Consider the following 14,605-nt stretch of genomic DNA (forward strand, 5'->3'; position numbering starts at 1 on the left):
TTTGGTGCAGAATGCTAATAATGGAACTGACAGGATATACAAATATCTGAAGCGTGCACACACTGTATTATGCAGTGGTAATTTTGTGCAGCCACCCCCACCCTTGTACTCTTGTCCCTCCCACTGTACTTCGTAAATAATAGGCCATGTAACCATAAAGCAAACCACTTGCAGGCTGATCTATGTATGTGTTCAATTAGTGCATCGCTGTTAATCTGTGTCAAGTTGCTACAGGGTGCAAGTGGGGAGTTTGCACTGCAGCTAGTTCTGACCTTTTTGTGAAGAAGCGATGGTGGGCAGGTTTGCTCCCGCTATCTGCAACTAAAGGTCATTTGCAGCAGAGATTAAACGCTGCGTGATCACTACATCTGCTAGTTTGATTGAGCTCTTTCGCGTTAATCCCTCAGAGTTCCCTTTAGGTTGCATTTAAATTTTAAACGCGCCCATTTCCTGTTCCTGCTCTTCCCTTAAGTAATCCTACACCCATTAAGTAATAATTTTTTTTTTTTTTCCAGGTGAAGGTTCATGGCAGAGCTTTCTTTCCAGCTCTGTGGATAATAGCAGCTGGTTGTTATTGTAGGTTTATCTGATGTGTCTAACGTACAATGCAAATCATTCATGCAACAGTAATCCATAAACAAAGGACTCATTCCTCGCTCGTGCTGAATGAAAAGGCCGGGCTGCAGCCATGTTGCACCAGGGAGCTGTTGTGCTTCTCGACACTTGCTGTGACACAAAGTGTGGAAGTGAATTGATTTATTTGTGAAATGAAACGTTACTTGAGGTCAGGTTATAATTAAAAGGAGCCTACACGCCTCATCATAAAGATTTTTCGGGGCAAGGCCAAACGCCCTCTTTTAATGTGCACCTGTGTTTGTGTTTACTTGTCTAGGATGAAGAAGAGGAAATTAAACTGGAGATCAATATGCTGAAGAAGTATTCCCACCACAGAAACATAGCCACCTACTATGGTGCTTTCATTAAGAAGAGCCCTCCGGGACACGATGACCAGCTATGGGTAAGCCCCTCAAATCCAGTGAGGACATTTTAAAAAATGTAAAGACTGTAGCACTGATGCTCACTTCTTTTTCTAGCAGTCCCTTTTTATTAACTTCCCAGAACTAGGCCTATTTTAATATATATTTTTTTTTTTCCATTGACTTTGTCTGTTTTGCAGCTGGTGATGGAGTTCTGTGGTGCTGGTTCGATCACAGACCTAGTGAAGAACACAAAGGGGAACCAGCTGAAGGAAGACTGGATTGCCTACATCTCCAGAGAGATCCTCAGAGTGAGCACATCCCCCCCCCCCCCCCTTTTTTTTTCTCTCTCTTCTCCTCATTTCTCTTCTCTCCTCTACCTTCTTTCACTAATATTGCTCTCCTCTACCCTCCTCAGGGTCTCGCCCACTTACACGCCCACCACGTCATCCACCGTGACATCAAAGGCCAGAACGTCTTATTGACGGAGAATGCTGAAGTTAAACTAGGTGAGTGACTGAGTTTTCATGTCTTTGATACCTTTTGGGCCAATAAATGTCAGTGTCAACACAGGACTCTAAAACATCTATAAAGCGCCCACCTCCACAGTTTCGGACGAACTGTAGTTTCTCAGGTGGCCACTTGAGGCAGGCAAAAGAATCAATTTTTATAAACGGGCATGTTGAAATGCCAAACTTTATAGTAGTCATAAACATGTGTACTGAATGGTACCAAAGACAATTTTAGCCAGTGGTATAGATTTTAATATAGCTCAATATCATGAATTCCATTAAGATTTAAATTTATGTATAGTTAATGGTTCCCATTCAGTGGTACTTAACTTGACAACTTAAAGTGTTTTTACACATTTTGTTTTAAGTCTAGATTTTGCCAGCTATGGTGAATTACAGATGCAGCTTGCCAACCAAGCTAGCCAGTAATAGCTACACCTACCAGTGAAAAGATTATGCTTGTGTGTAAGAAGGTTAAAAGCTATTTTCTAGCGGCCCATTACTCATGCTTGAAATTGAGTCTTTGAAGATGATCGTACAGCGTTTAACTGACTGTCTTCGCTCCTTATCTCTTCAGTGGATTTTGGCGTGAGTGCTCAGCTGGATCGGACAGTTGGAAGGAGAAACACCTTCATTGGAACACCTTACTGGATGGCCCCAGAAGTCATCGCTTGTGACGAGAACCCAGATGCAACATATGATTACCGAGTAAGGTTCTCCAGCGTGTCGAGCATTCAAAACCTGACTTCCTGTAACTGCAAAGGTGAATTATTCTTGTGAATGGCTTTCTTATTGGGGGTTTTCTTCTCTCGCAGAGTGATCTGTGGTCCTGCGGTATCACGGCTATTGAAATGGCTGAAGGAGCTCCCCGTGAGTGCCTGTTTCTCTTATCATTTATGTTTTTTCTTCATCTTTTAATCCTCTTGAATCTTTAACCGTTTTGCAACGCTTCTTTCAGCTCTTTGCGACATGCACCCCATGCGTGCACTCTTCCTCATTCCAAGAAATCCTCCTCCTCGGCTGAAATCTAAAAAATGGTGAGCACCACCCGGAAAGGACGTTTTTACTGTTTACGTGTCTGTCCTATATAGTCGCCTCACTACCCTGCAAAATCCTGACACATATACTCTGAGATATTTTATGCACAGATTTCCTTCTGTCCTTTTTATGTGCATTTTGTTTTATGTCAGACTTCAGCCCAGGCAGCTACAGAGACTTAAATCTAAGAGCTCAGCTTTGCCTTAGTGCTTTGCTGCTGACTCGAACATCTGTGGTACACCTGCTCTGGCAGGCTCAGGCTCTCCTGGCACTCGCACAAACACACTGGATCGCTGCTCTGGACTGCACTGCAGAAACATCTCAGAGCTCGAACGCTCTAATGAACTGGCTCTCGTTTTACATTTGTCTTCAAACAGAAATTGCTGTTTTAGTTTATACTCCAACCCTGTTTCGTAAAATACCGGTTTGATTTGCTGCTGTCGCAAGTGAATCTGACGGTGCTCGGCAGCAGGTGCAGTTGTGATAATAATTTCACTCCAGCGTGTCCCATATTTCAGTTTTCCTGGAGTATATGTAATAAAAGGTTCGACACTGCTTCTCTGTGTGCATAAACCTCAGTTTTTGTTGCGCTGGCGAGTGTCTGGTGAAGGGGAGGGAGCGCTGTTAGGACTCGTGAGGCGTTTGGAGTCAGAGCCTGTTTTCAGAAATGTCTGTTTCACTTTCTCGTTGCATGGCTGAAATACTTCTGTTTTTGATTCGCTCTCTCAGCCTTGTGTTGTTTCTCTCCCCCAACTCGCTCACAGGTCCAAAAAGTTCTTCAGTTTCATCGAGAGCTGCCTCGTGAAGAATTACACGCAGCGCCCACCAACAGAGCAGCTGCTGAAGCACCCCTTCATCCGAGACCAGCCCAACGAGCGGCAGGTCCGCATACAGCTCAAAGACCACATCGACCGGACGAAGAAAAAGAGGGGCGAGAAAGGTGCGCGTGCTTCTGGTTTATCGTGAAAGGCTGGAAAAGTGTAGGATGCGTAAGCTGTGAGTGACTCCTGGTTTTTGTCCATGTGCAGATGAGACGGAGTATGAGTACAGTGGCAGTGAGGAGGAGGAAGAGGATCCTCCTGAGCAAGAAGGAGAGCCCAGGTATGTTCTACACCTGTAGCATTTCCCTGAAAGGAAACAAGTGCACCTGCTCAGGTGGAGGCATTTCACAAAGCTCCAACCTTCTGTCTCTTTCTTACACCGATACAGCTCAATTGTCAACGTGCCAGGTGAATCGACTCTACGGCGTGACTTCATCCGCCTGCAGCAGGAGAACAAGGAGAGGTCGGAGGCGCTCCGTCACCAGCAGCTCCTCCAGGAGCAGCAACTCCGGGAGCAAGAGGAGTACAAGCGGCAACTATTGGCAGAGAGGCAGAAACGTATCGAGCAACAGAAGGAGCAGAGAAGGCGGTTAGAGGAGGTGGGGTTTCGTTTCGACTCGTTGTGTCGTTTGTTGTGCTGTTTTTCGGGCAGTTTTTACCCTCTTTTTAATTTATTTGCCCTCCACAAATACCCCCACAGCAACAGCGACGCGAACGGGAGATGAGGAGGCAACAGGAGCGCGAGCAGCGTCGTCGCGAGCAAGAAGAAAAGAGGCGCATGGAGGAGATGGATCGTAGACGTAAAGAGGAGGAGGAACGCCGGCAGGACGAGAAGAGGAGGAACGATCGTGAGCAGGTCTGTTTCTGAAATGACTTTTACTGAAATTAAAGCCAGCGAAACACGAAGTGAAATGGTGTGTTGGTTCTGTAAAATGAAGACATGAAGCTCAGGGGTTACTTTATGTATTTATCGTAGTGCAGCAAAGCCAAAACATCCCTCTATCTGTTTTAAGATGGATTTTTAGGGTTGTACTTGGTGCTTATTTAAAGAGACACGACATGTGCAGCCTTGATGGGTTTTCTTTCCTGCTGACAGGAGTACATCAGGCGCCAGCTGGAAGAGGAGCAGAGACATCTCGAGATGCTGCAGGAGCAGCTGCTCCGTGAACAGGCCATGCTGCTGGTCAGTCGCACACAAACACTCAGCCTTCTTATTATATCACGATGTCCTTTCACCTCCATAACCTCCAAATTTTAAATGTATCTACAAGTCATTTGCATATCTCAGGATTACAGCTTTTGATTTGATGTGTTTTACTGACTTTTTTTTTTTTTTTTTTTTGTTAATGCATGAAATTCTCAGGAGTTAGGCATTGAGTTGCTTGGATATTATATGTACTGAAGTTTGATCAGGACAGTAAGGCGGAGCCAAAGGTGAATAGGGTCGGGATTTTTTTATTTTTTTTTCCTCTCCTTTCTTCATTTCATTTAAAGGTGCTGTTGAGTCATTTTAGCCCACTTACACCAGGAATCAACCCTGATCCCTTTCACATTTGGTGATGGTGATGTCTTCTTGGACTGTAGTGTTTGCAGATGTGATGATGTAGTGAGAGTAGGGACCAGGTGGAGGTATGCATTGGAGATGGGTGAAACTGAGGCAGATGATCCACTGTGGTGACCTGTAAAGAGAGCAGCTGAAAGAAGTTGTTATTCTAGCCCACTATGATAAAAAAGGTTAAAAAAACAAACAAAAACAGGAAAAATATTTTAGATTTTAACTTTTACAGTATTTGCATACGATTGTTTATCATTTATCAATAAAAAATGTGACTTCAACTTTATAAGGATATTTTGTTTTAAATTGGAAGACATTCTAAGCTTTTTGCAAATCTGTCCTCTGCACATCGTGAATGGGTGATGTAAAATGGCCATGGGTCAGTGGTATAGCTAAATATGTCAAAGCGTATGAGTGTCTCCAGGTAGGGAGTGGGGTTTTGCTCTTTTGCCCAACCCACCCCGCCCTTCTCCACCCTTGAAACACACTGGCAATGCATGATAGACGGACATAAATGGATGTCATCAGGAAATGCTCCACAGCGCGGCTTTATTTTTAATAGGTGTTTGAGTCGTTTACACTGCAGAGTAATGTGAAGAAATTGTTCTTTCACGTGTTTAATAGTAATTATGATTTGGAGAGACAACTTTGTTTTGTGTGCACAGCACAAGTCAAACATGACTAAGAGTCAAAAGAAAGATTAAAGAGACGAAGATCACATCATAGTCTGCCTCTGTAAAGACTTGTTGTTGGGCCAAACATGGCCGCTGCCTCTTCTCTCCACCCTGAACCAACCCTACGCTCTGCGACAGGAGTTCAAGTGGCGGGAGCTCGAGGAGCAGCGCAAAGCCGAGCGTCTCCACAAGCGCCTGCAGCAGGAGCAGGCGTACCTGCTGTCCCTGCAGCACGACTCCAAGCAGCAACCTGGCGACAAAACAAAACTCCCATCAGACCATAGTAAGCCTCCACAGGCTGCCACTCTACCCCCTGACAGAGCCCTCGCCACACTCCCACAAGCTCAGGTCCTCAACTCTGCCGTCTCTGTAGCGAGGGGCGCCTGCGAATCCTCCAGAGCCCCTCAGACGATCCCTGCAGACAGCAGTAAATCCCAGGCAGCAGGGCAGGAGAGGACTGATGAGAGTTTGAGCCGGGTCTCAAACTCCCCCAGCTCCCTTCAGACTGAAACCCCCTCTGACTCTAACCCTCCCCAGACAGAAAGCTCGGAGCCCGACAGCGAGCCTGTCAGTCAACCTCCTCAGCCTATCAGAGAGGTGAACCTCCTCCTCGGCTCTGCCTGTTCTTTCCACCTTCTTCTTCTTGCTTGCTTTCACACAGCCTCAGTGGTTATGATGATAAAGGATTGTTTTCCTCCCCACATACTTGCCTGTTGTGGGTGTTCTGGTCCAAAGCACTAACTAACATGTTACAGTGCAGGCGCTCTCAGACAGTCATCCTTTTGAAGGAAAGAAGCAGGGGGTCCAGGGAGAACCACAGGCAGACCTTTTTTGTGTCCTGAATAAAACAGACCTGCTCTCCTCCGCTGTCTCTTTGGCTCTTCCTCTCACTTCCACTGTTGCTCGTCATCCATCGGGACATTGTCATCTTAATTTAAATTTCGAGCTGGCTGAACGAGAGAGAAATATATTTAAGGTCTAGGAGAGTTAGAATAAAGAAGCTTTCAGGGATTCCTCTTTGTCTTTTGACATCCAGTCTGATAAATTCTTCAGTGTGGCTGTGTCGACTCTGTGTGTGTGGACTGGGCCACTGCATGTGGATGACTGAGGCCCAAACTAACACGCAGGGGCACCAAGCAGTGTCTCCGGCCTGCGTCATTAACAGCGATCTTTTTCCCCCACTGCATACTTAAATCCTGGGATGTGTGTTTGAAAGAGTCCCTCTGTTACGTCTGCACATGTATCTGTGTCTGTATGGCTGCCCACAGTTGGCTTCAAGCATGTTTAATATCGTTGTCACCGGATGTCTGTTGTTCCTGATCGTTGTCGGTTATATGTAAAAGTTTCCCAAGAGACCACAAGAACGATTTTCCCTGATACTCATCCCTTTTTTTCCACCCTCTACAATTCCTTCATCTCAGGCCGACGAGCGCTACCGTAAGAACATTCAGGGCTCCCCTCAGGCCGCCCCTCCTCCCAAGCAGCCCCCTCTGCCTCCTCGTTCCTCTGAACCGTTCTCCAACGGCGGCTCCTCCTCCGAAGCATCTGCCATGCACCGACCCATGGAGCCTCAGGTAACTCCTTCCTCCGCTGCTCCCTAGCCTTTTCCTTCTCCTCCTCCTTCATTCTGTCAATGCACTGGATTTGTGTACTCAGTTTTCTCAGACATTTAGCCCACTTTGAATAATAAAAATAAAATAAAAAAATAGGAGAAGGCGAGGCTGGGCAGAATGTGTTTGAGTGAACTGTGGCTTTAGACTGTTCACCTTTTTCGATTTCCCTGGGTACTATTTTGGTTTGTTGAGACTCACAGTAAGTCATAAGCACTTCAGTCAGCAGTCTGAGTAGTTTAAAAAAAAAAAGACAGGCTCCTGATATAGTGAATGAGTTCATCAATCACTGCCTCCGCCAGTGCTAAAAAGCCGATAATTTTATTTCTCGCCTTTGTTTTATGTTTTTCTTTCAAATGAGCAAATAGAGTTATAATTTACCCCCCTGAAATCCTTTTTGCACGCTCAGCGCAGCCTTTTTGCTGAATATACTGAACATAATCATGATTTCTCTTGGGCCGCTCTGTGGCGTCATCTTTTTGCTACAAGAATGCCCATACAGAGTTAGGTGTAGTGGTATTTGTGGGGGAATACGCGCCTTTTACAGAGTAAGCTCTCAATCACAGAACAATTCAAGAACAGATCTACCCAGAAATGGGACAGTTTTGCCACTTAACCTCCTGGACTGTTGTTTGAGATTTCCGCTTGAGAAGAGTGGGGGGAACTCCAATTTATCATAACAGCTGCAAAACTGCATGACCATCGTAGACAACCTCGGGCTCTGTGGCTAAGACACTCGGGAGTGAGACACTTAGCCTCATCACCTTTTCAGAGTGAGGGTTTAAAAAACTCCAGCACACACTGACAGTTCCATTTCTGTCGAATCAACACTAAATTAGAGGAGAATAACAGCCATATAGCAGCCGTAACCTTTTCAGTAAATCTGCTGCACTTTGCAATCTCTGTGGGGGGGGGGAGAGACATGGCACCAGATGTGTGGGTTTTTTGTTTGTAAGATGAGCTATGCAGAATTCAGCTTAACTTACCTTAAACTCATGTTTGTGTGTCTGAGGAGTAAAAATTTGTTACCTTTGTTTTTTTATTTTTAATACATTTGAGAGAATTTGAAATAAGCTTTTCTTCACTTTGAGGATTTTTGTGAAGTTTTTTTTTGTTTGTTTTTTTTCATTCTTCTTCTTACACATTAAAAAAAATCTAATTGTGGGTTCACAACATGAATATAAAACAATACTGATGGCAGTGGCTTATTGCAAAAGCAATTAGATGCTCTGCTTGCAGCAGACTTCTGCAAAATGTACTACTTGTGTGTGTTACTCAGCAGAAAAGCTGGGATAGGCTGATTGCAACATAATCTGCCTTTGAACCTTTTTAAAGCTCAGAAATTGTAATATGTAATTTGGAATGACACTTTTGAAACAGAAGCTTCGTATTTATCGTACCGACACAGGCTCCTCTTTCTTCAAATGGTTTATTCCTGTAAAAAAACAAAACGCAGACTGTAAGAGTGAAAAAGTCATTGTTTCGTGTTGTGCTGTCTGCCGTGTGCATGTGTACATTATGTAAAAAGCCACACGCATCTTCCCTCATGTCTCACTGTGTTGTCTGCTTGTTTCACCCCCTCCCCCCTGCTCTTCCTCTTCCTGACTCCCGAAAAGGTCCAGTGGTCTCACCTGGCTGCTCTAAAGAGCAGCAACAGCGCTGCCCCCTCTCCTCCTCCTCCGCCCGTGGTTGCCCGCTCTCAGTCCTTCAGCGAGTCCGGCGGCGTGGCCTCTAGTTTTGCACAACTCCACCTGCGCTCCCAGGACCCCCACCATCACCACCACCACCCATCGCCTGCACGCATAGATCCCCAACCCCAACCTCCCCTCCACCACCCTCAGGCTAGGCTTGAACATCAGGCCAGCAGCGAGGAGGTCCCTCCCAAGGTAAGGTGCCGGGGGACGGCTGCCTTCCCTCCCCCTCCTCCCACACCCAGCCTTCAAATCTCTCCTCCATCGCTCACTTCCTCTCATCCACTTTTACGTGGCATGCTGTTCAGCCTCCTCCTGGCTGTGTGCGTCTGCCTTGCTGCGTCTAGTCTCACTTGTTAACACTTAAAACTGCTGTGAGGGCGTATTCAAATGAATCAGCACAACTTTGCATTTCTGGGCCAACAGATTACACCATCGCTCATATTCAAAATCATAAATGAGAAATAAAACTGCACATTCCTCCAATCTAAATTGCTCTGTGTGTTGTGGGGGTGTTCTCGGCTCTGCTGTGTTCAGCTACGCCCTAAGATTATCTCCTGTTTCAGTGGTCAAACTAGGGGAGTTTTAAATTCTTGGATGATTTCCACTTCAGCTTCAAATTCCAATATATGCTCACTGATTAGCATGAGCCTGAACCAGAGGATAAGCCTCCTTGTTTGATGACACTGTTGTCCTATTAGATGATTGTTTTTAGGAACATATTGATTTGTGATGATCGTCAAATACTCGTGTCTCCCAGGTACCGGTGAGGACAACATCCAGGTCTCCTGTGCTGTCACGTAGAGAGTCCCCTCTGCCTTCACAGCCCAGCAACCAGGGCGGACAGAGGAACGTGGGCAGGTGGGTAAAGAGACCTCAGGCGTGTCTCGCTTTTGGATTATGTGGATGTGGTCTATCTAAGAGAGCTGCTCACATGGGACACTGTTAAAAGTTGTAAAAGCCAAAACAGTAACCCCTCCCCTACATAGGGGTACCTCTCAGAATAGAGCGTTTCAGAAAATAAAAATAAATGGTAGAAAAGACGGATTATTAAGACAGAAATATTAATCTGCAATATTATAAGCAGTCATAATATTCTAAGTTGGTTATGTTTGCATATAAAATGCAAAAGATTGTGCTTTAATTTTGCAGTGATGTAAACTCCCACTAATCCACGTTTGGCTTGACAGTGGAGTTGCATTTCTTTCCACTGAGATTGTTCTTCCTTGTCACAGTAACGTGGAGCAGCGTCCGCTGTGGGATCGAGTGGAGAAGCTGCAGTCCCGGCCAGGCAGCGGCAGCTCGTCTGGCTCCTCCAACTCCAGCTCCCAGGCCAGTCCTGGGGACCGTTTCAGGCCACGCTGTGAGTCCCCTGGTACTGCACTCGGCTACATATCACTAACCCTACCGACTGCTTATTAGCGGATTAGGATTATTACCATAATTATACAAATCTGGCTCAAATACCATCGTCTGAGCTTGTGCTCAAAGAAGGTTTTTTTTTTTTGTTTTGTTTTTTTGGCAATTAAAGCTCCTTTGCACATCCAGCTCTCTTCTGTCTCCCCTCACTAACGCCATTTCCTTTCATTTCCACAAAGCTTCGTCCAAATCTGAAGGATCGCCTCTCCAGCGGCCTGAAAACGTTTCCAAGAAACAGGATGAAAAGAACGTCGCCAGGCCCACTCGACCAGCTGTAAGTCCACTGTTACTCGAGTGCTGGTTAAACTTGAAAATGAATAGGTGAAAACAGTTTTTCCCACTTTGCTCTATTTTCTACTGCTCCAATTATCCAACCACCTGGTGTGGGAACCTCACGTGAATCCAATGCTTCCTGATTGTTTGGGTGGGGTGCCTTGCTTAGGGTGATGTGGTAAGCCTATTAACTGAGATTACATAATCTCACCTCTGCTATGGCTGCACCATTGCTCATGCATTGCTCATGGCATTACACGATAAAGGTTTCAGATAAAAGACATTTGCTCCTTTTGTGGAGATTGGTTCACTATTTTATTTCTGCCTTTACCGTCCCCTGGCACCTTTCCATACGCCTCCACAGCCCTTTTTTTTTTTTTTTTTTTTTTTTTTTTTTTTTGCTTGCTCTCAAGAAAAATGCACAAGACAAAAGGAGGGTTAACCCTGCGCCGCAGCTTCCTGCTCCTAGATTTGAATGCAACCACATTTGAATGCAAACATGCCCCTCCTGTGTTCCCTTGTACTTGTCAGAATGGCTCGCGATCACACCTGGTTGTGTTTGTGGATAAACTGTGGCTTGGAAGCACGGAAGTATCCCACCTTCTTTTCTTGCTCTTTTTACAAGCTTATGCAACTATATTATGACAAAGGGGCGAGGGGAAAATGAAGAGGACAAGCATGTTAAGGAGGACGAGGTGAAACACTAATTTAGGCCACAGAAAGGGGCTCTTTAGTAATCTGACATTCCCCCATACAACATGCTACTTACTTCACTGCTTCCTAGAGGTCAGACTAAATGAAGGTTGTTTAAAAGATGGAAAAAGACGGTACAGGTTTGTACCCATAAGTGAAAGAGACGAAGTAGCAACATAAACAGTTCCTTGAACCGACGAGGGATTCAGATTTCAGACTTTCTACAGCACGATAGCCTGTTGTGCCTTTTTATTTAAAGTGGACCTAGTCTGCTCATTTCAGACTCAATATTTGTAGTCATGAAGTCTGCCAGTGTAGCTTTGTACGTTTAGCTGTTCTCCCTTTTAAAGCCAGCTTTCTTCCGATTGGCTGCTCCTCCCTAAGCAGGATGTTTGAACAGCAGGTGGGTGGAGCTTCTGTGTGCCTTACATGAAGATAATGGGTGGGGGGTATCTGTGCACCCTATGACATCATTCAGCCAAAAGGCACAATAGGTCCACTTTGTGTGCTCAGTCTATCATATTGATGCGTTGTCTGGGCAACCTCTGTTATGGAGGGAGTTTTTAAACTTGAAGTGTTTGTCCTCTTTGGTGCAGTTTCTTTTTGTGCTGAAAAATCTAAGCCAACTAAAATTCATTAGTATGAACCAAACAGGACCACCCAGAAATGGGACCACCTCAGTGGTCTTAGCGCCGTTGCTTCAGACCGAATGCAACTTGCACCAAAGCGGAGAAATGGACCTGAGCTCGCAGGTTGACCTGTCAGCACGTCTAAAACTTTCGCTGCTGCTTTCAGGACCTGACAGCGCTCGCCAAGGAGCTGCGTGCAGTCGACGATGTGCGGCCTCCTCACAAGGTCACAGATTACTCCTCCTCAAGTGACGAGTCGGGCACAACCGACGAGGAGGACGAGGAAGAGGTGGATCAGGAGGCAGGAGAAGAGTCCACCTCAGGGGCAGAGGACTCCAAAGCTGGGTAATTCACCTGCCGCCTCTTTTATTAATTTAGTATTTTGTGTTGAAGTATAAAGCACTGCGTGGATTTTTTTTTTTTTTTTTTTTTTTTTTTGGTCTGATAATTTTCAAACATGTTGAGCTGCAGTTAAATACCAATCAGTGCTGCATGGCTTATCTGCATGACTGCTGGTTTAACTCTGGTCTGGTTATGGGACATCAGATATCCCCATGGCTTCCGCAGGAGAGTGAGTAACGGAGAGACGGAGTCTGCTAAAACCATGCTGGTCGAAGACTCTGAAAGCGAACAGGCAACCACACCCTCCAAGGATGGCACACTGGTCATCAGACAGGTAAGAGGGACGGGCCGGCGGTGCCTGATTTTGACCGATTGGTGGTGCTGATTAGAAATGTAGTTTAAAATTTTCTGTTCAGCGTCAGTGTTTTAACTACTCATTCTCCATTTCTTTGTTCCTGCATATGATCATGCCATTTCATAGGCTTTCACGTTTAAAGATGAATAATCTTAATATGTCTGGTTGCTACACCAAGCAGCAGACTAGCAGACAGACACATAGCTCCACCTTCTTTCCCACCTGCTTGCTTGAGCCCAAGTGTGCCTGTTCTTGCTTCCAGAGCACAGCTGACATAAAGCGGTTGGTCACTCTCTCATCTTCCTCCCCTTCCTCGGCTGGCCACGGCCAACCCCAGCCCCCCGGTCGCGGCCCGCTAGAGAAAAACGGCTTTCCGGGCCGCATACATCACCTACCAGACCTTATCCAGCAGAGCCATCACTCCACTTCCTCTTCCACAACCATCCCTTCCTTCTCCTCCTCCTCCTCCTCCTCTTCCACAACCACTACCTCTTCCTCCTTACCCTCATCATCTAGCCATGCCAGTCCTGCAGTATCCCCACAGATCTCTTTGGACGAGCTCACTGCCATAGAGGTATGTCGCCATCACACCACTAAGGGCACACAGCTGAGGAGTGGGCAGTTGAAAAATGTGCAGACTTTATGAATAGCTTAAAAAAAAAATGGTATCAGGTTAATTGTGACGGCTATAAAATGCAAACCTCCATCTCAGTCTGTACACGTCAGCTGTCCATTCCTGGGTTGCCTGCCCTGCATCCTCTCCTCCTCCATGTCCTGCTGGCTTCACACTTCCTCTTCTCTGCTCACTCTTCACTCGGCTGGTTTGAATCTTCTGAGCTGCTGCAACCTCCTTTCCCCTCCCGCACCTCACTGCATTACACTGTGCTAACACTGGCACCTCCTTGTGGCACAACGTGCTCATAACACGCAGGAAACTAAAGCCGGAGCTTCTTGGGATTTGATGGAATATTTCAAGATAAATGTCCCATTTATAGAGCAGCGCAGCGCTACCTTGCAAACAACATGCATCTTGGGTGGTGGAGTATCCTTGTGTGTCTGTGCTTCATTAAGAGCAGCTTTTTTCTTCTCCTCTCTAACAGTTCACAGCAGCCTGTGTTTGGATCACTTCATGTTTCCTTCAACACATTTTTTTTTCTCCTTGTTGCACATGTTGTTTTTCCTCTCTGACATATTTTATGCCTTCACTAACATCAAAACAATTAACATAACTGCACTTAATCTTTTTCGTTTGCTTTTTTTTTTTGTGGGGGGTGGGGGGGACTTTGTTCCCAGTTGTGCTGTAAAAATGTGGTTTTGAAGGCATTTAAGCTGAATGTTGTTTAATGAGACCCCAGAGGTAGAGCTATAACTCATAAGCTCAAACCTGAGGGGCCTCTGCTGCCGTTTAAATAAACAGTCGTTCTTAGGAATTACAAATCACTGCAACAAATCAAGTTTGATTCATGTTTCAGCTCGGTGCATTTTAAGTTATTTTATTGGGAATGTTTTGAGCTCTAGGTTTTCTAAATATCCGATATCTCCACCAGTCGCAGTCGGAGAGCAACTCCATGTCCAAACACAAGTCTTCCTCCTCGTTCACTCCCTTCATCGACCCGCGTCTGCTGCAGATATCTCCATCCAGCGGGAGCTCCCTCAACAACATGGGTAAGTCTGGATATACAGCCCACTGCAAAAATGCATCTTCAACACTAATTCTTCTTGGTTATCTGCAAAGTTAATGTGCACTGCCTCTGCTTTCCCTTTCCAGCTGGATTTGGGCAAGACGGGCGCCTGTCAGATCAGCTGCGGTCCGACCCGTCCCGTAAAGGCTCAGTGGTTAACGTCAACCCGGTCAACACTCGTCCACCGAGCGACACTCCGGAGATTCGCAAGTACAAGAAGAGGTTCAACTCTGAGATCCTGTGCGCGGCACTCTGGGGTGAGTGAACTTCAAAAATATGCAGATACTGTGATGCCCCACAGCTGGATGAAAACCTATCAGCAGTGACGTACGTT

General features: G+C 45.8%; 1 protein-coding gene across 4 annotated transcripts in view; it reads left to right on the top strand.

The window, feature by feature from the left end:
• Positions 1-14,605, top strand: part of LOC116319199 (mitogen-activated protein kinase kinase kinase kinase 4-like) — a 38,447-nt gene that overhangs the window by 17,551 nt on the left and 6,291 nt on the right. Inside the window, exons 4-25 of one of the 4 annotated variants that reach the window (XM_039606916.1) lie at positions 893-1,018; positions 1,178-1,288; positions 1,396-1,486; positions 2,067-2,197; positions 2,305-2,359; positions 2,448-2,526; positions 3,292-3,467; positions 3,556-3,628; positions 3,737-3,947; positions 4,049-4,204; positions 4,445-4,531; positions 5,716-5,925; positions 6,999-7,151; positions 8,804-9,073; positions 9,639-9,739; positions 10,114-10,241; positions 10,477-10,571; positions 12,059-12,237; positions 12,439-12,568; positions 12,852-13,163; positions 14,137-14,254; positions 14,358-14,528. In XM_039606916.1, the coding sequence (XP_039462850.1) occupies positions 893-1,018; positions 1,178-1,288; positions 1,396-1,486; positions 2,067-2,197; positions 2,305-2,359; positions 2,448-2,526; positions 3,292-3,467; positions 3,556-3,628; positions 3,737-3,947; positions 4,049-4,204; positions 4,445-4,531; positions 5,716-5,925; positions 6,999-7,151; positions 8,804-9,073; positions 9,639-9,739; positions 10,114-10,241; positions 10,477-10,571; positions 12,059-12,237; positions 12,439-12,568; positions 12,852-13,163; positions 14,137-14,254; positions 14,358-14,528 (3,163 nt within the window). The remainder of the gene's footprint in view (positions 1-892; positions 1,019-1,177; positions 1,289-1,395; positions 1,487-2,066; positions 2,198-2,304; positions 2,360-2,447; positions 2,527-3,291; positions 3,468-3,555; positions 3,629-3,736; positions 3,948-4,048; positions 4,205-4,444; positions 4,532-5,715; positions 5,926-6,998; positions 7,152-8,803; positions 9,074-9,638; positions 9,740-10,113; positions 10,242-10,476; positions 10,572-12,058; positions 12,238-12,438; positions 12,569-12,851; positions 13,164-14,136; positions 14,255-14,357; positions 14,529-14,605) is intronic. The other 3 variants (XM_031738459.2, XM_031738460.2, XM_031738461.2) reach the window with 3 other exon arrangements.

This window comes from Oreochromis aureus, linkage group 23 (assembly GCF_013358895.1).
Source record: "Oreochromis aureus strain Israel breed Guangdong linkage group 23, ZZ_aureus, whole genome shotgun sequence".
In the NCBI taxonomy this organism is placed as follows: Eukaryota; Metazoa; Chordata; class Actinopteri; order Cichliformes; family Cichlidae; genus Oreochromis; species Oreochromis aureus.